This window comes from Sminthopsis crassicaudata, chromosome 2, assembly GCF_048593235.1.
Source record: "Sminthopsis crassicaudata isolate SCR6 chromosome 2, ASM4859323v1, whole genome shotgun sequence".
Classification (NCBI taxonomy): Eukaryota; Metazoa; Chordata; class Mammalia; order Dasyuromorphia; family Dasyuridae; genus Sminthopsis; species Sminthopsis crassicaudata.
In genome coordinates this window covers 450604054-450627264 of record NC_133618.1, presented here as the reverse complement: position 1 = coordinate 450627264, position 23211 = coordinate 450604054, and the positions used below count along the sequence as shown (strand labels likewise).

The window sequence follows — 23211 nt, the reverse complement described above, 5'->3', positions numbered from 1 at the left end:
TAACTCAATTGGTAACCTCACCAGCTCCCTTGGGTCCAATTATTTCTACAAAGATAATTCCCAGAGCTCTTAGTCTCTTTCCCAAGCTACCTGTCTTACACCACTCACTGTCCTTTAGACACCTCCAACTCAAGGTATCTAAAACAACATTCATTATCTTCCCTCCCTCTTCCCAATGTTGTTGCGAACACCAACTTCTAAGGCTCATAAACTCATTGTTTCCCTCTATTCTTCTCTCATATTCACTCTACATGTTTAGTCTCTAACCATGTCCTGTTTTTATCTTTTCCACCACGATTTTCCACATAGGTTTCCTTCTTTCCATCCACACAGCCACCACCCTGATACAGATCCTCATCATCTCTTGTCTATATTATTGCAATAATCTCTTGCTTAGTCTACCTGTTGCCAGAGTGATTTTTTTTCTAAGGTGATCTTGTTATTCTCTTACTCAATAAACCCCAATAGGGCTCTCTATTAACCCCAGGCTCAAAAATAAAATCCTTTCTTTGGCTTTTAAAGCTCTTTACAATTTGACCCCTTTCTACCTTTTTAATCTTTTTATGCTCTGTTCTCCTTCATATTCTTTTTCAGTGAAATAACACAGATCTTCTTGTTGATCTTTGAATATGATGCTTCATGATGCTTTCCCCAACTTTATCTTTTTATTGGCTGTCCTCATCTGGAATGCTCTTCCTCCTTACTTCTTGCTCCTGGCTTCTTTCAAAATTTCACTTAAATCTTGTCGTCTTCAGAGACTTTCCCCATTTCTCTTCCTTAATCTTCCTGCCTTCTTCTGCTAGTCAATTCCCTCTGAGATTACCTACTACACACACTGCATGTATCTTATATCTATAATGCTTTGCATGTCATTTCCCCCATTGGGATGTGAGCTCCTTGAGATCATGCATCCTTTTTTGCCTTTCTTTGTATTCCCAGAACTTAGCACAGTATCTGGCACAAAGTAAGCACTGAATAAATGCTTGACTATTTTTGATGATATGGAAGGACTCATTGAATATCTGAACAGGAAAGTACTTTCCATCAATCCATCAAGCTCTTGTTAAGAATCTATTAAGTGCCTCATAGTGCGTTAGGTGCTAAGATTCAAAAGCAAGATACTTCCCTTACATTACAACAGAGAAGGCAATCTGTACATACAGAGCATCAAAAATCACTGGTAGAGATGGAAAACAATTTCAAGTCTGGACGGGGGCATTCAGAAAAGGCAGCACGATGTACTTTCTTTTATAGATAGGAAAACAGTAGGGGAAGTAATTTGTTCAAAGTCACACAGATAATTGGTGTCATAAGCCAGACTTTCCACGTCTTGTCCCTCTTCCATAGCATATGCTAAAAGGGAAAGTATAGGGTTGCCTATGCTCAGCTGGCTCAGTGTGTCTGGGACTTAGGAAGCTGCTTCCTGGAAGGTTGTGGTTTTGAGGACTTCTGAGGCTTTTGAGGTTTAGTAGTAAACTATGGTAGGGGCAGAGAAGCCAAGTGGATAAGCTAACAATTCTATCTCCTGCTGACTGGCGTCAGAGATTGAAGTCTGGGGCTGGACACACTGAGTTTGGACTGGAGAAGGTTGAGTCTGAGAGCTAGGAGTCTGACTTCAACTGGACAGGGTGTCTGGGATTTTTGCTGCTCCATCTCAGTCTCACATCTTGGGCTCATCTGTTACAGGAAAAGGACAGACTTCTCCATGAAGAAAGCACACGGGGAAGAACATCTGTGTGTGTGTGTGTGTGTGTGTGTGTGTGTGTGTGTGTGTGTGTGTGTGTGTGTGTGTGTATTTCTATCATTTTCAAAGCGTGAGCTATCTAAAGTCAATGTTTTCTGTTTTGGTAGACAATTAGATGTGGGTATATGGGTATATGGAGGAGAGCTGAGAGTCAGGGACCTGAGTTCTGCCACTAATACATTCTGTAAAATTTGAGTGATGGATTAAATTACTTCTGAGAACCCCTTCAGCTCTGTTGCTACATGTAATCAGATCCTTTACAAGTTTAACCTTTTGTATTCTAAAGTTCCTTCCAGTTCTGCCATTCCATATTCTAAAATCCTTTGCAGTTCTGCCATTCTAGATGCTAAAGTCTTTTTCAGCTTTAACATTTTATATCCTAAGGTCCTATCCAGTTCTGATATATAAGCAAGGTGATTGATAGAAAAATTTTAAATACTATATACATACATGTGAAGGGCAACTAGGTGACACAATGGATAGAATGCTGGACCTGAATTTAAGAAGACTCCTTTGATTTCAAATTTGGACTCAGACATACCACCTCTGTGTCTTTGGGCAAGTCATTTAACCCTCTTTGCCTCAATTTCTAAATGTATGTATGTAAATGTAAAATGTAAAATGAGCTGGGCAAGGAAAAGACAAACCACTTAAATATCTTTGCCAAGAAAACCTCAAATGGGGTCATGGATACTGAAATGACTGAATATCAGCAGCATGCATATGTGTGTGTATATATGTATATGAATATATGTTTATAAGAGAGAAATATTTTAAGTTCTTCCAGTCACACTGATTTGAAATGTTTCTATTCTTTTTGAAACCATTCTTTCCTTTCACATCCTATACTCAATCATTTGCCAAGTCTTTTCAACTATATCTCTACAACAAATCTTCCATCTCAGTCCTCTTCATCACCACCATGGTTCAGAGCCTCAGCATCTCTTACCTGGACTCCCAACTTTCAGTATCTGCTTTCTGTGATAAATCCTTCACTCAGTGGCCAGAATAATCTTTCTAAAGCAGAAGTCTGATCTTGTCCTCTAAGGGCTCAGTGTGTCTGGGGTTGTCTCTTTCCTATTCAAGAAACTGCAGTACCTCCCCGTTGCCTTTTGGGCAAAATACAGACTCTTGAGCTAGACATTGAGAATCCTTCATGAATTTGTGACCAAGGAAAAACTAGAGATCATTATTGATCACAAAATAGATAATTTTGATTATATTAAGTTAAAAAGTTTTTGTACAAACAAAACTAATGCAGACAAGATTAGAAGGGAAATAATAAACTGGGAAAACATTTTTATATTCAAAGGTTCTGATAAAGGCCTCATTTCTAAAATATATAGAGAGTTGACTCAAATTTATAATCATTCAAGCCATTCTCTAATTAATAAATGGTCAAAGGATATGAACAGACAATTTTCAGATGAAGAAATTGAAACTATTTCTAGTCATATGAAAAGGTGCTACAAATCATTATTGATCTGAGAAATGCAAATTAAGACAACTCTGAGATACCACTACACATCTCTTAGATTGGCTAAGATGATAGGAAAAGATAATGATTAATATTGAAGGAGATGTGAGAAAACTGGGACACTGATGCATTGTTGGTGGAGTTGTGAATGGATCCAACCATTCTAGAGAGCAATTTGGAACAATGCCCAAAAAGTTATCAAAAGTTATCAAAAGCAGTGTTTCTATTTGGCTTATATCCCAAAGAGATCTTAAAGGAGGGAAAGGGACCCATGCGTGCAAAAATGTTTGTGGCAGCTCTTTTTGTAATGTCTAGAAACTGGAAATTGAGTGGATTCCCATCAATTGGACAATGGCTGAATAAGTTATAGTATATGAATGTTATGGAATATTGTTGTTCTGTAAGAAACGACCAGCAGGATGATTTCAGAAAGGCCTGGAGAGACTTACATGAACTGATGTTAAGTGAAATGAGCAGAACCAGGAGATCATTGTATATGTCAAGAAGAAGAATACACAATGATTGATTCTGATGGACATGGCTCTCTTCAACAATGAGATGATTTAGACCAGTTTCAACTAGTCAATGATGAAGAGAACTATCTACATCCAAAGAGAGGACTGTGGGAACTGAGTGTAGAGCACAACATAGCATTTTCACTCTTTCTGTTGCTGTTTGCTTGCATTTTGTTTTCTTTCTGTTTTTTTTTTCTTCTTGATCTGATTTTTCTTGTGCAGCAGGATAACTATAAATATATGTATATATATATATATATACATATATTGGATTTAACATATATTTTAACATATTTAACATGTATTAGACTACCTGTCATCTAGGGGAGGGAATGAGGGGGAGGGGAAAGTTTGAACAGAAAGTTTTGCAAGGGTCAATGTTGAAAAGTTACCCATGCACATGTTTTATAAGTAAAAAGCTTTAATAAAATAAAAGAGAATCCTGCATGATGTGGCTTCTAATTGGTTTTACAAGTTTTTTGTACATGACTCCCCTTTATGTACTTTATGTTCTAGACACTTGTGTCTATTTTGTCTACTGCTTCCTTATTTCTACACAGCTCATCTTCCAGGACTGAGGTGCCTTCTCTTTCCAGTTTTGTCTTTTGGAGTCCTCTAGTTTCATTCAAAGTTTGTACTATGTGCCATCTCTTGGGGAAGACTTTCCAGATTCCTTTAGACATTAGAGTAGTCATTCTCTCTCTGTCTCTCTCTGTCTCTCTGTCTCTGTGTCTCTGTATCTCTGTCTCTGTCTCTGTCTCTCTCTCTCTCTGTCTCTCTCTCTCTCTCTCTCTCTCTCTCTCTCTCTCTCTGTTTCTCTTGCTTTTTCTGTCTCTATTTCTCTCTGTCTCTGTCTCTCCTTTTCTTGTCTCTTCTCTAGTCTTCCCTCTCTCTTTTCCTCCCTTTCTAGTGTTTTCTCCTTTCTTTCTCTATATCCCTCTTTCCTCTGACTCTTTTTTCCTCTAATTGTCATGTATATACTTGTGTGTTGTAAATCTAGCTTGGTGCCTTTTCTGGTAGAAAGCATTTAATAAATGTTGAATTGGAGAGGGTTCAACATCATCCTTCTCTCATTCCTGGAACTTTTAATGATCCCTCATTCTATTCTCACATAGTGTCTCTTATTCTCTTACCTATGGGGATCCATTTCTTTCCACAGTTGTTCTCCCACATATGGAATGCTCTCTTTTCTTATTTTACCTGTTAGAATCCTTAGCTATCTTTGAAGTGTGACTCAGGTGCTATTTCTGACACTAGGCCATTCCTGATTCCTACCCATTATTTGAATTCTATCTTCTCAAAAATACTTAAAATCTTTTATATGTATTTTATAATGATTTTTAATATTTACATATATATATATTTACATACTTCATTCGACCAGTAGAATATATATTCCTTGAGAACAGGGGTCATTTTGCAGATTTTGCAGATCCAGAGCCTAATATGGTGTTTTTTTACTTAGTAGGTACTTCATAAATATTTATTGAATTCAATTGGTCCTTATGACAATCCTGTAAGGAACGTTAAGCAAATGATATTGTTTCCATTTTACAGATGAGAACACTTGAAGTTCAAAGATTTGCTTGAGCTCATACACCTAGCAAATGACAGAAGTCAGATGTAAACTTTGATCTTTTTTTTTCCCCAAAAAAACTCTGGCCTTCTTTCTTCCAGGCCAGTTCTCTCTTTCTTGCATATGCTGCCTTCACTATTATTCCTTAGGATCATACCAGGAGGTGATCTGTGAAGCCTTCTTAACCTGTTCTCTCTTTGACAATGAGCTATCCAGCCAGGGCTTCACTCCAGCCCATGGGTTCTGATGGATGGAAAAAAAGACATTTTAATTTCAATATAATCAGTTTCCCTTGTAATCCTATCTATTTTATTTTATGTATTTAAAAACACTCCTCTGAGAAGGGTTCCATAGGCTTCTCCATTTTTAGGATGGAACAGAAGATGATGGGCTTCTCCATATTTGCTAGGAATAGAGGAACCCCTGCTTCAGCCAATCTTTTGGGGAAACAGTGACTGTTGTGCTTCAGACACTGACTTTGTAGGGACAAACTGTCTATAGTCAGGTAATCCATCCATCTATAGACACAGGATGGATTCAGACTCCAGTGACTGGGATTTTTTTTATATCTCTTTCTCTAAGTCCTGGATAATCCTTTCAATTTCATCCTCTTCCAGGATATCATGATACATTTCTGTTTGTAAGGCCTATTTTTTTTTTCTTAGTGAACAAACTCCACAAAACGTTGTCTCTCTTGGAAGGCAGAGAGTAGCCGCAGAAATAATACTGAATTTGAGGGCACATGGCTTTAATTTGTGACCTGGTTTTGGGAAATAATATCTTTGTGACTTGTCACTTAACTTGTCTGTATCTCAGTTTCTCCACTGTAAAATAGGTATAATAATCCATCTACTATCCAGCTCCAAAATTCTTGCCATCAAGGGATTTGGTTGTGGAAAGCACTTTATAAATCGAAAAATGCTAAAAAAAAAGTGAGCTTATGGTCTTTCCTCTGATTATCTCCTTTTGATCAGTGCATAACATCTTTCTCCATTCACCCTCCTGCAGGCAATTTTATTGCTGTCTTTTAGACGGTACGAGGCATCCAACATCAGTAGATCCTTTTAGGGAGAAGAAAAGGAAACAGAGACTTTTCCTTTCAGATCTCTTATTTCCTACTTATTCAAGATCATGTAGGTAGTCTTCCTAGTCCATAACATTTGCAGAGAGCAATGGAATATTTAAATTGGAAAGATTCTTGGAATATAGAAAACAACATAGTAGATTTGGCAGAGGCCTTAGGACACAACCCAGAATGAAAGAGCTGAAAGGGAACATGGAGATTAATCTAACTACTTTTCTGTTGGTGAAGAAACTGAGACAGGATGTCACTTGTCCAAGGTGACATGGTGAGTTTAGTGGCAGATCTCAGGTTCTAATACTTCCGATGCACTTCTCTTTCTGCTGTTGTGTTTGAGATTGGCTTCTTGAAATGCCACCAAGTGGCTAAATGTTGGGATGCATCCTGTTTAGCCCATTTTGGGGATCTATTGAGCCTTACTATTTAATTTCCAGTCATGTTGATCCATCATCTTCTGTTCCATCCTAAATGATTCTTTTAGAACTTCCATTTTTTTTTTGCCATCCAATAGTTTTACTGTCAAGCCATTCTGGGCCCTCCCAAATGGCTCTAGCACCATCATTGCCCCAGCTTGGCCCCCATTTCCCATGATTACAACTGTCTTCAAGCATCTGAAAGATTGTTATGATGGAAGACGTAGTAATTTGTTCTGCCTGACCCTACAGATCCGAGCTAGGACCAGTGGTTAGAAGTTACAAGGAAATTAATTATGATTTAATATAATGAAACAATCCTTAATAATCAGTGCTGCCTGAAAGTAGAATGGACTATCTCAGGAAGCAGTACATTCCCTATGACTGGTGGTCCTCAAATAAAGTCTGGATGACTACTCATCAGGCATGTTGGCCATGGGACTCATATATTGGGAAAGATTTTCTCTAGGGACCCCAGGGGTCTCCTCTAGTTCTGAGAGCCTAGAATTCTATTTACATTGGAAAGGGTAAAAAACCACTACAGAACCGAGTCTGTTGTTTTTCTTTGATAATTATCTGCATTCTTATCAACCCTCTCATTATCCCTACAGCTAATCACGTTCAAGTATAAATAACCTTCCTCTCCCTCAGCACCAGAGAGGAAAAGAGAAAGAAAGTTCAGGCTGGCTACGTGAGGACTTCCGTATTCCAAGGACATGCCAAGGTAAGTAAGTTTCCAGTTACTGAAGGCCTCACTTTCCAGATATTCACCCAATGATGACAAATTGATGTGGAATCAAGGGATCTAACATTTTTTAGAACTGAAGGCAAAATCAGAAACAGCATGGTAGAGTGGATAACCAGCCTAGAAATCCAGAACATCTGGCTTTAAATCCTGTTTCTGATGCACACATGCACTGTGACTCTGGGCAGATCACTCAACCTGCAGTTATCTCTAAAACTATTAAGGTACAGAAGAATTGCTAATATGCCAGAGTGGAATGATTTTCACATCAGGATTTCCCCACATCATTGAAATCACAGGTCCTATCTCCACCAATCCTGATTTCCCCAAACTTCTCAATTCTCCACAATCATAAAGTCTGTATTCAGTAGAAATGTTTATGTTGCTGGTGATTGTCAGTGTGGGAGACAGAACAGCAATACTTATCCTAGAAGGGTGTTCAGTCAGGTTGAGGACAAATCAGGATGACCTCATAGAATGTCAGAACCAGGAGGGATCTCAGAAATCATTTGACACTCACTCAAATCTTCTCACTTTCCATATAAGGCCATTGAAATGGGGGGAAAGAGAGAGTGATTTTTCCAAAATCATATAATAATAAATGCTTTCTAATAATGCTAGGCAATATATCCTCAGTGCCAGATAAGAACTGTAGGAGTTTTTAAGAGAGAATCAATCAAGAAGTAATTCTTGAAGGTTAGGGCTGCAAAGAGAAGTTTTACAAAGGAAAAGAAGGTGTTAAGAGGTAGCTAGGAACTAAATAAGCAGAGAGGATAGGATAGAGGCAAGGAAGGCATTCCAGCATAAACAAAGGCCTGGGGGTGAGAATTCACTGGGGGGTTATGTAAGGGGATATTGTACAGCACAACCCGATTAGAACAAAAAGTCTCCTTAGGAAATGAGGTTTGAGATGTGGGGTAGAATCAAATATTTCAGGGGTGAGGGTTGATGTATATCCAGAGATTATATCTAAATACAATGAATGTCACACAAAGGTGATGGTCTATAAGAAGGAGTCCTTTGTGATGGGTGAGGATTAGGGTGAGGTAATTACACATGGAGTACCTTAGTTGATGTTATCCAGAGGAGAAGAATACTTTCAATCCTCTCTTAGCTGTGGGTCCTGGAAGAAGATAATGTGAGCAATCCAATGATGTCAATACTCTTTTTTCAAAGATGATCTCTTTCAACCTCCCTATGTCTGTCAATGGTACCTTAATCACAAAACATCCACAGAGTGGGCACTCTCTTACTACTTTTAGAGGTGAATTGCAGTCAAAGTTCTGAAGACTCTTGGGATTCTGTAGGAAATGGTTTAAAGAGAGAATATTGAATTGAGGGTATGGAGCTCCACATTTCCTGGGCCAGCATGGGCCCAGTTCTAGAACTCTAGTTTCAACAGCATCATCTTATTTGCAGGTGTCCAACCATGCTGAGGATTCTTTGCCTAGTCTCATGTGCACTGCTAATACCCTCAAGGGCTGATCCAGGGGCCCTTATGAAGCTGGGAATGGAGTTCATGAACAAAGGTGAGTGAATATCAGGGCTAAGAAGAGTTGGACCTGACTTTGCAGGGATATCCGGAGAGGTATTTCTCAGGTTGTTCTTCTTCTGGGGCACAGCTCATAGAGAAACAAGTCTCAGACAAGCTCAGTTGTACTGAGGTATACTGATGAAATCTCAGGATGGATTTCCTTCTAGAGGGAATTAGTCTAGAATTCTATAATGCCATTTCTTCTTGTACCTTTGGCAAGTGTCAGGATGAAACCTATGGAATAGGGATGAGTGGAGAGCCTTTCTTGTATGTCTCACATTCTCCCAAATAGGCAACCATCCATCCACTCTATCTATACATAAAACATGGCCTTGGCTATAGATCATTAGATTCTTGTTTTATTTATTCTTGGGCTTTTTTTTTTTCCAGTTTCTCACCAAGGTTACTAGTTAGTATGGGTCTGGAGTCAGGATTCAGTCTATAACAGATTTGGGATTAGAGTTGGGGCCAGGCTCAGGCTAGGCTCAAGGTCAGGGTTCAGTCAGGTGCAGGCGCTGAGGTCAGTCTGGGGCTGGAACTATGGTTAGGGGCTTAGTCAGGGCTCAAGATTAGAGCTCAGGCTAGTGCCAGGGTGAGAGTCCAACTTAGGGTCAAATATTCTGGGTCTGAGATCAGGGTTCAGTATGTAGCTAAGAATTGGGATAGCACTAGGAAAAAAGGCTAAGGGGTTATGGGGTTATGAGGCAAGACGTGATCAGGTTTAGGGGGTCTACCTTGGTAGGGATCAGGTAGTCAGTATACTGAGAACTTTCTTGTATTGACCTTGACCTTATTTGTAGTATTTTTACAATAGGGGAAGAATATGGGAGATAAATGGGAAGAATGTGAAAGACAATAGAGCCAACTAAGCTCTCCTGTGCATAGAAAATGATAGTTAGGTGGGGTTTATTTATTGATGATCCCCAAAATAGTCACTTCTCTTCTTTTATGCATCAATCACTTAATGAAGCTATAGGTCTACACTGAGGAATGTTATATCTTGTGGTTGCCCTGTGGTGATATTAAGAAGAGAAAAGAATGAGAATAACCTATATTTATATTGGTTTTGGAAAGTGCTTCACATAAAAATGATCTACTTTAATCCTTGCAACAAGCCATTGGAGAGTTAGGGAAGTTGATTGATTTGTCCATGTTTACATAGCTGATAACTGTTTGAAACAGGATTTTGAATCCAGGTCAGCTGGATTCTAAGTCATGCTATCTATTCCACCACAGATGCCTGGTATTCTATCCTGGGGACAACTCATATATTCTGATGGAGAAAAAGAGAAATCCCCTAGTGATTGGGGCAGGTACTAAATACTGGACATTCCCTTAAGCCTGATGTATAGTGATCAGGAAAAGCATGACCTTTTGCTTATGTTGAACATGGCCTTTGTATCCTTGGAGAAAGAGGATTTTAAGTAGTAATTTAAAGTACAGGTTGAATTGGATATGTACAAATCATAGGGAAGGACATTCTGAGGTGACTGGAGGTGCAGGGTTGGAAAAAGGATGATCTAACCAAATGCTGTCTCTTTGGGGCTTCTTCTAGCTGTGAAAGATGCCATGGATGAGAGCCAGATATTGGAAAAAATGGCAGCCATGGCAAACCAGCAAGGCTCTGGGGTCAAACCGATTAAGGGAATGACAGGGTGAGTGTCAGGACAAAGGTACAGCAAAGGGGAGGAGGATGGGACTTGGGTGGAGATGTCCTGAGAAATGGGAAGGAGCTTGGGGGCAGAATGCCATTTCCCAGTGTCCTGAAAGAAGCAAAAATGTTCAGAGGGAGCTGAAAATATAGAATGTCAGAACTGGAAAGGACTTTAGAATATAGAAGATAGAAATTTAAAGCTAGATAGAACTTTAGAATATTGAACATAGAATCTCAGAGCTGAAGAGGACCTTAGATATCATATACTCCCTTCATTTACACAGAGCTGGAAACAAATTCAGAGTTCAGTGAGCTGTTCAAAGTCACACAGTAAGTCAGTGTTAGAACTTGAACTAGAATCCAGGTCTTCTCAGTCTAGTCTCGTTTTCTTTCTTATATGTTGATGCTTATCTCATTCATCTTCCTAGGATGAAGGTGAAAGATGTCCGGCCTCCCATCATCACACTGGACTTTCTTCCAGAGGTGGGGATTTTCCAGTGTGTATCTACCCAGATCACCATCACAGGGAAGAGGTGAGTGGTGGGAGTTGGGATACATTCCTTGACAGACTGGCCTTTTCCTCAGGGGGCTGGAGACCCTCAAACTGCATTGATCTTATGGAATCTGTCACTTAGAAGTGGGAGGCAAACCCTGTAAGCAGAAATAAAACCACTAGACAAGAATGGATGATCTACAGCGTGGAACATAAGCAGAAGATAGGAGAGAGGCTGAGTCTTAGGGAAGGAATTAAACCAGAACCTCTCTCTGTGTGTGTATGTGTGTGCGCGCATGCCCATATATAAATTGTAAATATATGATAGTTGTATAACATGGTACAACAAATCATAGGCTCATAAATTTAGAGCTAGAAGTGACCCTAGGAATCTAGCAATTCTATTTTATAGATAAGGAGATTGAGGCATATTCAAGTTAAGTGATGTGTGCAGGGTCACATGGTTAGTGAAAGTTAGGGGTGAGATAGTATGCTGGATTTCAAGTCCATTGCCATATCCACTAGACCATGTTATCTCCCAGAGTTGGGGCCTGTGTTTGCATCTTGGCTTTGTTATATGGTCTATAACCTCTGAGCAAATCACTTTCCCTTCATGAACTTCACTTGTCAAATGAAGGAGTTGAATTAGATTTTTTCTAGAGGTCCTTCAATAGGGACTCTATTTTTATAACCTAATTTTATAATTGATTTGTTCCCAAACATGTAAGAAATGGGTGGTAGAACTGAGTCAAGGACCTTAGAGCAAGATTCTAAAAACACCATATCTTTACTACATCCCATCCTTCCCCTCAATTCTGTAGTTTCCATCACACTTATGGGTATTAGAAATTTACCTTCCTAAACTTTATGGTCTTCCTGATGTGTCTGGATTAGTCAAATGGACCTTTAAAACTGTTGTAAAAAGAAATAGCCCAATCAAAAATGTTCTTACATTTAGTAACTAGTACCCTGTATTGGAAGGGCAGCTAAGTGGCACAATAGTTAGAATGCTGGACTTGAAGTCTGGGAGACCCATTCTCATGAATTCAGATAAAATCTTAGACACTAGCTGTGTGTGACCCTGGGAAAGTCACTTTACTCTGCCTCAGTTTCCTCATCTGTAAAATGAGTGCAGAAGAAAACAGCAAACTACTTTAGTATCTTTGCCAAGAAAACCCCAAATGGGGACATGAGTCAGACATGGTTGAAAAAGACTGAACGACAACTCTGAATTGGGAATCCCACCTGGGTTTTAATCTTGGCTTTGTTTTGACATACTATATGACCTTGGGCAAATCCCTTAACCAATCTGTACCTCAGTTTCCTCTTCTATAACATGAAGAGGTTGGACTAGATGGAGGCCCTTTACACATTTGACTTTGTTATTTTGGTTGTTTGAGTGTAGATTCAGTGTCTTTGCCTGTTTGAATGTAGATTCTAGGAAATCTATCCTTTCCCTCTTCAGCTTTATAGGTGGGACAATGGAAATCACTGTAGTCGTGAATATTACGGCCAATAACCGTCTGTCACAGGATGAGGCAACAGGGCTGCCCACATTCCACAGTGAAGGATGTCAGATCATTTTGGTCAGCGTCAAAACCAACCTGCCCAGCAAGTGAGTATTGAGCAAGTCGTAAGTGGGGCTTGTTCAGAGATTTGAGTGCAGAGGCCCCTGGTTTGCTGCCTGCCTGTATGCTTAAAAAAATAGGCATCAGCAGGAGCCCTGAGCTCTTTTTAGTCCAGCAAAGTCTGCTGTGTTGGCTATAAGCCTAGGTGTTGGTTCTCTCCAGGGCCTCTTTCCAGGGTTTTGCAGAAGAACCTGAAATCATCCTTCTCACTTTCTGCCTTTGCCTAGAGGCCTAAGATTAGCACCAAACCATTCTACTTCTAATTCTTTTAATAGAAAAGAATATTTTTTTCATGCTGAACAAACATAAACTAAAGTCTCATTTCTATATCTCTCCCCCCTCACATTGGAAATATACACTAAAACTCCTTTTTAAAAATTTTTATTTTCTTTTCATTTTTTTCCATTCAGTCAAAATGGTGGCTCACTCACTTACACATTCCTAATTTCAGTCACTCAATCACTACATGCATTTATTTACTCACTCACTTTCTTGATTTACATTTTCCATTAATTTCCTCTTATTTATCCATTCATTCTTTTGCTCATACTCATTATTCACTCATTCTTTTGCTCATACTCATTATTCACTCATTCTTTTGCTCATTCCTGTCTTCCTTCTCTTTCATCTTTCTTCCTTTCTGGCCATTTTTCTGTTCCTTAACCATCCATATCCTTGTGCCTCCATTCAGCATGCTTCCTAAAGTGGTCAACAAGTTCCTGGATAGCACACTCCAAAAGGTTCTCCCTGGTCTGGTAAGTAAGTTTAAGTTCTTATTACATTGGGTTTTCCTAGATCTGAACAATCAGTCAACAAATCAGCTTTTATGGAGCACCTATTATGTGCCTGGAACTATAATATTCTATATTTAAAAGTGAAACATGCTCTGTACCTAAAGAAGCTTGCATTCTAGGAATATAATAAACCACTTCTGTAAGGGGAGTGTTGGCCAGGGAAGGTAATTTTGGTGTAGGTAGTCATTCAAATTGTGAGTGGAGCCAAAAGATAGTATGTTATCATGCTCTTTTCAGTAGCAATGTTAATTTAATTTTAATTTTGTTCTAGAGATGGAAAACAGGTGCAGAACTGGAAGGAGTCTTAGCATTGACCTATTACAATTCCTTCATCTTATAGAGAAGAAAACTTAAAGCCAAAGAATGAAAAGATATTCCAAATCCCAGAAGATGTTAATAATAGAGCCAGACAGAGCACCAGGTTCCAGGATTTCTGGGACTGGACTCTTATTTGTGACTTTCTGCCCACTACCTTTGGCTCAAGACAGGGGGCTCTGATTGTTCTTTCACTTTAGCTCCTTTCTCTTTCCTAGATGTGTCCTGCAATTGATACTGTCCTTGAGTTTGTAAACCAGAAGTGGACTCACCTCATGGGTATATTGTTATAATTGTAATTACCATAATAATAATAATTATATATTTCTCCAGCTGGGAATTGAAGTTATTATTAATGTTAGAGATGGAAAGGACTTTGAGGTCATCGATTCAAATTACAGTTTTACAGAGGAAGATGATGAGATTTGAAGAACAAAAGTGACTTGTTTAAGATCATGTAGCAAGAGTCAGGACAAGAAGCCAGGTTTTGTAAATGGCTAACTCTTGGGTTTTTGCCCTATGCTGGGTTGGTTCCTGAAAAAAAGTGTTTCCATTTTTGAGGATAGGTGGACCCTTTCCCCCATGATGGTTCCATCTTTGAACCAGCTGATGGAATTTGGACATCCTTAAGGCTATCTCTCTTAAACCTAGTCAATCCCTACATTACTTATGCAGGAGTTTCTGATTGTGTGTTCTCTGTATCTCCTCTACAGATCCCAGACCTGTGGGTGAAGCTGGAAGCATCAAGTATGTTCTTTCAGGCACCCCAACCACCACAGCAAAGTACATAGAAGTGGATTTCAATGTAAGTGGTCTATAGTCACAATCACAGCTAGGCTTGGTGCCTTTTGGCTTTATGAGATCACATCTTCTACCTGTCATCTACTAACTTTAGTGATACTCAGAAATGATATGAGAATTGTGGAGGGAAGGAAACAGATGATCAGGGTCCCTTTTAGAACTAGGATTCTTAATCTTTTCTTTTTTCCTTTCTCAGAATGATGTTTTTAAATGCATAAAATAAAATAGAAACACAAAAGAAACCAATTGTATTGAAATTATGGCTCTCAAAATATTTTACAAGTTAAACGGTTTTGTTTTATAACAATCACTTTTGTGGCAGTTCTCCCTGGAGTTGAATAAGAAAGGATTGAGTTCAAACTTGGAAATAAGACCTGGATTAGAATCCCACCTTGTTATCTGTGTGACTCTAGGTCAGTCTGGGCCAGATATTTTCTAAGTCTCTGTTTCCTTATCTTACTGGACTAAACCTGATGGCTTCTTTTAGCCCTCAATCTATTCTCCTATAATTTGTGATTCTATTATCCTATGGAGTCAAGAAGACAAGGTTTCAAGTACTACTGTTAATGTGTGTAATCCTGGGAAAGTCATCTAAGTTTAGGGTTTTAGACACCTCTCTAAAACCATAAATTACAGAGCAGATGCTGATATATATTTTCAGAGAGTAAGTCCTCATGAAAGTTCCTCATGTAAATGAAATCACAACTTCAATTCAAAAAAGAAAAAGAAAGAAAAAATACACCAATAGTTTATTAATATTAATGTTTTGTTCTTTCTAGTCATCAGACATGTGATCTGGGGAATATTTATAAAATGATAACATTGGATCTGGAAGGCATCATAGAACATAGGATGTTAGAACTGAGAGGGATGTTACAGATTATCTAAGTGAACTTCCTTATTTCACCAATGGAAAAGGAAAGAAAGTGATTTGCCCAGTAAATCAGTGGTAGAGCCAGGACTAGAACTCATGTATTTGACTGGGTCACACGGACTCAACTTGGGACAATTAAACAACAAGTTTGAAGGGGATAAATGGGATGATATGGAGATAGCAGTGTTACAGAATCTTTGGGCTTGTGTTTAAATCATAATTCTTTCTTTTATAACCTATAACTGTTTTATTAATCATATGATCTTGGATAGGTCACTTAGCCTTCTTGGGCTTAGGTTTGCTTGACTGAAATGAGGGGGCTGGGCAAGATGACCTCAAAGGTTCTTCTCTCTCCAAAGCTAAGATCTCTTGAATGTTAACATTTTAGAATTCATAGACTTCCTAAGGATTTTTTCTGTTCAGCATCAGTTCAGTTATTTCAGTTGTGTCTATCACTTCATGATGCCATTTTGGGGTTTCCTTGGCAAAAATACTGGAGTAGTTTGCCATTTTCTCTGAGGCAAGTAGGGTTAAATGTCTAGTCTGAAGTCAAATTTGAATTTAGGAAGATGAGTCTTCCTAATTCTAGGCCTAATTAACTATCCACTAAACTATCTAGCTGCCCTTAGCATTTGTGGGTATAGTTGAGAAGTAAGAGTTAATTATTCTTGAGGCTCAATGAATGTCCATCTCTTCCATCCCCAATTGTACAGCCTGTAGTCCAGAGAGAGGATGGTGATACCATTGATCTGCCTGAAGATGGAGCTGCCATCACAATCTTGGAAGATTATCCAGATGGTTCATCCCAGTTAGTGCTCTCAGCAACATTCGTTGCTGCTGAGTTCACCCTTTTACAGAAATCTTTTGATGTGGACATCAAAGGCAAAACTGTAAGTCACTTTCAACTTACTGGTCACCATTCTGTCTCTATATGTGGGAGGGTACTTTCCTTCCAGTCTAAAGGGTCTTGGATCTTGGGGTCCATACCTAATAGAGTTCCCTCCCCCTTTAGTGACAGTAATGTCTTCTCCTGGTTGAGTGAGTTTACTGAGGGCTGGGATCCCGACCTCTTCATCTTTTTATCCCTCAGTTCTGAGTGCAGTAAATAATAAAGTGTCATAAAGATTTCTCAAATTGAGATTTTGTTTTTGTTTTACAGATTGGCAAGCTCCCTCCACATACAACTAAAACAGTGGCTCGCTTTGTGCCTCGGGTGAGTTATTTTACCTGGTTCTGACCCCTTATGTTAGACCATTTCCCATAAGACTGGACGAGGGAGGTTTTCATAGCTCACTTTTCTCCAGGTTTTCCAAAGCACTTTCCTGAGTACAATTCTATGTGCTAAGTAGTATAGGCATTATTAGCATCCCATTTCTGTAAATGAAGAAACAGAGACTTAGAGAAGCCAGTGAACCACAGACTGAGAGCTTGAAGGAACTTTAGGGGAACATCACACCCAGAACTCTCATTTTACAGATGAGGAAATTGACACTCAGAGAGGTTAAATGATTTATACATAATAAATATCAGAACTAAGATCTGAATCTGACTTTTCTGGCTTAAAAACCATCCCTCCATCATGCTACACTATCTCCTTTGTGCCCTTCTTTGCCCCTCAACCTTATGGAGGAGATGGGAAGAGGAGTGAGAACATTTTATGCCTGAGATTAGACTTGAAATGCTATAAGCACATATCTTGAGGTAAGTGCCAGAAAAGTAGCCACAATATAGAATTAAATGAAATGGACTGAAAATTCTTTTGATAGCATATTAACATATGAATTTAAAAAAATTTTTGGGACATGTATTGGAGGGTGGTTTTTTAAAAATCAGATAAAATTTAGCAGTAATACCACTCCAGCACACACCCCAGCTTATTAAATTCAGTTATACCACAAATTCTACCACCAAACTATTGATAGTGTTAGACCAACGGATCATTGGCATTTTCTGTTGTCCCTTTGGTCCAAGAGAAAGCAAGGATTCTGAAGTCATCAGAAGTGAACGAACAGATTGTCATATTAACAACTTACTGTCTATGTCTTATATGGAAAAAAGGCTGGAGGGAGCATATGGAATGTGACTGTGGAAAAGTTAGGGAAACATTTTCTTCATTTCCTTTGAATGGTACACTTACCTTGTCCAATATAAAAACAGTGATGAGGAATTTTCCTCTATTTCTACTGAGGTCAGCAGCCCTAAGGCTTGTCCTGAATAGAGTATCTTGGATTTCTGCAGGTTGGTAAGGCCTATCGCAAACCCGTGCCTTTGATGACCCAAATCAGAATCAATAAGCCCCCCAAAGTCATCATGAAACCAGACAAGAGTGAGCTGCACCTCCATGGCACAATAGAGATGTTTGCTGTTTCCCCCAAGTCAGGTCCCTCCTCCATGTTTGTTCTAGAAACTGTGAGTATTCAAACCCATTTTCCTCCCATTAACAGGCCCTGACTATTTTTGCAAATGATCAACTTACTAGAGGCCAATTATTGGGCAACTGCTCATATGATCTGATCCATTGTCTTAATGACTCCATCTGAGATAACATGATTGGCACCTTCAGACATGTAAAAGACTCTCAGAGGGGAGGGATTAGACTTGGTCAACTTTGTTCTATTTGGCAGAACTAGGATTAGTTGGTGGAAGTTATAAGGATACAGATTTTAACCTGATATTAGGAAGAACTTCCTAAAAATTCAGTCTGTCAAACAATAGAAAGGGTTCCTTTGGGAAGCAGTGATCACTTCCCTATCATTGGAGGTTTTTATGGAGAGTCTAGATGATCCCTTGTGGGGAGAAATTGTAGAGAAGACAATAAAAGGGAAATTGAAGATTGGATGAGATGTCCTCAGAGGCCCCTGTGCAAGGTATTGGAGATCTGATAAGTGGGCAACCAGATTGAGTGATTGAGTTGGTCATGATATAGACAGAGTTCAGAAGAGATAAAGGCCATTCTATCATTTGAAAATATTTAGGGACTAAGAATTGGAATAGGATGAAATTCTTGATTGATGAGATCATGGAGCTGAGGGTATGATGACTGAGGAAATTAATTAGATCATTATCCGTTTCCTCAGTCATCAACCCCTCAGCAAAATCTAATTAGATCTTGGACTTGAACAGATAAAAGCAGAAACTGATTGGGTTGGATGGTTTCCAAAGTTGCTTCTAATTGTGATGTTCTATACATTTATGTTTTAAATTCATCTTTATTGACTGGACTAAGGCAAACTACACTGTATGTTTTCCATCCTTCTCTCAAACATTTTTATCCTTGTTTCATTGAATAAAATGAACACTTTGGACTATCTTGTAGGAAATGAGCAGTTAGAGAAGAGTGGCTTAGTAAAAATGGGAAGTAGTAAAAATGGGGAGTAAGGCCATTGGAGACTTATGGAAAAAGTGTGACAAAATGAACAAATTGGGTACTTATGGGCCTTGGGTCTTTGTTAGCTCTAGCTGAAGAATCACCTTCTTTCCTACTTGTTGCCTCCCCATATCTTTGTTCCTGATGGAGATTGAGAAAGGGTTGACCCTGAAGCACTTTTCCTTACATAAGGGCTGGTTCTGTCTATTGGAGTTGAGAATCTGGAGGATGGCATGCTTGAACACATATCTCAAAAGTTTATGTTTGAAAAGTGCCATGCTCTTGGACTGACTTCTTGTTCTTTGCCACCGACAGCACTTCATCTTGGATATTCAGTATTCATTGAGTGAAGACAAAGTGAACATGGTTACATCCATGGACAAGTAAGTAGAGATCACTCCCTCTGGATAAGAGCATCCTCTTTGCCAAATATGCACATAGATAAATGTAATAAGTAGTTAGATGACACTCACCCATGACATAGCCACAGAACTCATTTGTCTGTAAAATGTATAATATGCACTCACTCAAGGAATATATTATTATCTGACAGTGGGCATATAGATATATGCCCAGCCTCACATGTTATATGACATACATGCTAAATGAACACACATGAAACTTTGGAGGCTGAACATATTATATACTCACCCAACATATAAATGAAATATACACAATATATATGAAGTGAATAATAGCTCATGATCACATGTCACACTGAGATATACATACACAATGCAAATGTGTTTCTTCAAAGAGGAAAGAAAATGAGACCTTAACAAAAAGAACTGGCACTGAGAATCCTGGGTAGGTTAAAGCTATCCAACTCTAGTTAGATGTGAGGCATGTGTGGGGTGGGTGGAGTGGGGAGACACACTTAGGAAGAAAAGACACAATCCCTTGTCCCTAAAGGGAAAATGGCCACATGTCCACAGCTATAGTGTGTGATTGTAGGAGCACTTGAAATAGAAAGCTCTCAGTCTTTGTCTCTCTCTCTCTAGCTCAAACATCTCATTAGCAGGAGCCCTCTTAAGCCTGAAACTAGACCCTTCTGTAGATCCTGAAATTGCTCTTCACAACTTCTTGCCAGGTTTTAGTTTCTTTTTTTCCTTAAAACAGATAGCCTTGCCTCCCAGTCTGCCCACATCTCCCTTCCCTACTTCTTTATTTCCTGCAGATTGCTGGATCTTTCTGTGGCATCTTCTTCCATTGGATCTTTTAAGGTAAATGCACACACAGGACTTCTATTTTATTTTACTTTATATGGGTAAGGTGAAGTGGCATGGTGTGAGGGAGAGCATATTGAATTTGGAGTCAGGAAAACCATGTTCAAATATTGCTGCTATTACCGGCTTAGGTGGCTATGAATAAATTATTTAATTTTCCTCTTCATTGAGAATAATCCTGATAGTAGCATCTAATTTGTGGTGTTCTTGAGAGGCTCCAATGATATAATGTACTTAAAACATTTTGCAAATGATAAAGTGCTTCAACAAAGTTAGCTTTTATTATTATTGAATACCATGTAGCCATAAGTAAACCACAGAGATGACTTTTTTTCTAATGTGGTTAATGAAAAGAAGTGTCCTGAAGGTAGAAACAATAACTAAATAGTTGTGGAGATTGGTTTTCGTGAAGTTATCTATATTCTTCCTTCTCTTCCCCCTACCCAATACCATACACATATCTTGTCTCTTATAAACAATGGTACACGTTTAGGAGTTGCCTGGAAACTGAATCTTTTGGGGAACTTAATTCTTCCTGGTTTATTACCTGTAGGTAGTAAAAAATAGGCGGTGACAGTGACTTTTAGACAAGAGATAACTTGGCATAGTCTAGAGTTGGATTTCAACAGTATTGAAATCACTCAATTAATCTGAGTACTTTGTAAACAGTTCTCTAGTTCCCTCTTCTTCATGGATGTGTAAGTCTCCTTAGGAGATGTCCCCATTTTCTTCGTGGTACAAATCCGAGTCTTAGTTCCCTGGATCAGACTCAAATGGGCTGGTTCTGAGGAGACAGAAGGCATTGTATAAATGTTCAATAATGGATAGTGTCCCAATGCTGAGTTTCCCATATTCTTTAGACCTGCTTTTATTTTGAAATTCTTCATTGCCTTTTGTTTTCATATCATTGTAATTTCCTTTCCTTAATAGCTTTCCTCATAATTTTACTTTTCCTCTTCCAACCAGAGAGTCATTCCTTATAACAGACTAAAAAATAAAGAGAAGAGAGATCAATTATTCAAAATTAATCAATAAATCAACTGAGTACCTAGTATAGTTTTTGGCATATAAGAAGGTACTTAATCAATGCTTGTTGATTTGATTCACTACTATATGTGGCTTCTTGCACCCCATAATTGCTTACTTTTTTTTTCTGAGGCAATTGGGGTTAAGTGACTTGTCCAGGGTCACACAGCTGTGTTAAGTGTCTGAAATCAGATTTGAACTAGGGTCCTCCTGACTTTAGGGCTGGTGCTCGATCCACTGTGCCACCTAGCTGCCCCTAGTTGCTCACTTCTACAAAGAAAATAATTATAGTCTTGTATCTCTTTTCAGGGTCAAATTTGTTCATTATTATTATTTAGCATGTTGTTTTAATGATTTTCTTTCCATTTACTTTGTTGTAGTCATTGTTTTCCTACTTTGGCTCATTTCATTTTGCATTGGTTTATACCAGCATGCTTGCTAGAACAATAACCCACTGTGTCAAAAAAGACAAGTGGTTGGATTAGACCACCAGGATCAGGTCTGACCAGATGCTGCTGAACTTTATTAGCTCCCTGATGTCATGAGGAGGGGAACTGTAGGTTGGGTTGTAAATCAGTTGCATGGTGATATTAGTTTCCTTTTTTCTCTGTGTTCAACATTCTTGAAGTTATTTTTCTTTCTCTCTTTGGTGGAAGGAAGTAGTTGGAGGGGGCAGAGGTGAAGGAGCTGCAATTTCTAAGCACTGAGTACCTGGGCTTCATGAACTAATGACATGAGTAACCAGTTTTTGTTATCATGGATAATGCTCTCTCCTTGTGGGCAAAAGCAAAAATCCATAGCCTATTCTTGTCTCAACAACTGACTTGCTGGTGGCTTTATCCATCCAGAATTATTTTTAGGGATTTCTAACTTTTAATCAGTCAATTAATATGCATTTATTAAGTACATTCTATGTGCCATACATTGTGCTAAAAGCTGAGAATACAAACAGAGGCAAAAAACAGTTCCTGTCGCTATAAGGACCTTACATTCCAATGAGGGAGACAATATGCAAACAAATATATACAACATATACAGAATCAATAGTAAATAATTAGCAGAAGAAAGTTACTAGAAATCAGAAGGATTGAGGAAAGCTTACAGTAAAAGATAATATTTTAGTTGGGACTTAAAGGAATCCAGGGACATCAGTAGTCAGAGCAGAGAAGGGAGACCATTCTGGGCTTGCAAACAGGACTTCATATTAGTACCTACTGTCCAGTACTGGATAATCCTATCCCAAACCAATGGCTAAGTGCTTTTTTCACCAGGGAAGAAGGAATAAGCTCTCCCAGTCACTTCTTTTTCTTTTCTCTCTTTCAGCCTTAGTAGTTTCAAGTCATCATACAAATATCAATTTCTTCCCTAAGATAGTGGGATCTTATTAAATGATATTAAACAAAAGAGTTCTTTCCCTTCATCTTATGAGAAGCCTAGCAAACTGAGACAGTGAGTAATAATCAGGTCAGAGTTGGCAGCTCGCTGCAGGAAGAAGAATCTGGCCTAGAGATTGAGTTGAGACAGCAGATCTTCTCCCAGAGAGCAATCGGCAGTCTCTGGAGACAACAGGACATTTACATGTATTTATTAAAAAAATGCAGCAGTTGTGTTTATAGATTAGAGGTTTCCTTGAGTTTGCTCCCTCTCTTTGCACAGTGAGCTGATGTTTAAAAAAGACTTTCCCATCCCTCCCCCAACCCCCCAGCTTCAAGTTGCAATATCTTTATAAAGCAACTGGGTATAACATAGTAGGAATATTCACAATTTGGTATGGCCAAAACTAGATCACCACCAACTGGAAAGAGAGCCTAATTTAGAAATTATTTATAGATATAAGCAAACATCCAGTAATCTAAAAGTTCTGTGGGCTTAAATGCACAACTGGAACTATGAATTAAATTTTAGTGAACAGTTAAAGTTTTAACCAATGTCATTCTTTTCTGCCTCA

General features: G+C 38.7%; 1 protein-coding gene across 1 annotated transcript in view; it reads left to right on the top strand.

Annotated features, from left to right (window-relative positions):
* Nucleotides 1-1293: 1293 nt before the first annotated feature.
* BPIFB6 (BPI fold containing family B member 6) overlaps nucleotides 1294-23211 on the top strand; it is a 26321-nt gene continuing 4403 nt past the window's right edge. Inside the window, exons 1-14 of the mRNA XM_074285164.1 lie at nucleotides 1294-1738; nucleotides 7418-7530; nucleotides 8971-9080; nucleotides 10641-10740; nucleotides 11168-11272; nucleotides 12698-12847; nucleotides 13552-13615; nucleotides 14188-14248; nucleotides 14683-14774; nucleotides 16358-16534; nucleotides 16804-16857; nucleotides 17883-18053; nucleotides 19327-19394; nucleotides 20189-20234. Of these exons, the coding sequence (XP_074141265.1) occupies nucleotides 7523-7530; nucleotides 8971-9080; nucleotides 10641-10740; nucleotides 11168-11272; nucleotides 12698-12847; nucleotides 13552-13615; nucleotides 14188-14248; nucleotides 14683-14774; nucleotides 16358-16534; nucleotides 16804-16857; nucleotides 17883-18053; nucleotides 19327-19394; nucleotides 20189-20234 (1206 nt within the window). The 5' untranslated portion in view covers nucleotides 1294-1738; nucleotides 7418-7522. The remainder of the gene's footprint in view (nucleotides 1739-7417; nucleotides 7531-8970; nucleotides 9081-10640; nucleotides 10741-11167; nucleotides 11273-12697; nucleotides 12848-13551; nucleotides 13616-14187; nucleotides 14249-14682; nucleotides 14775-16357; nucleotides 16535-16803; nucleotides 16858-17882; nucleotides 18054-19326; nucleotides 19395-20188; nucleotides 20235-23211) is intronic.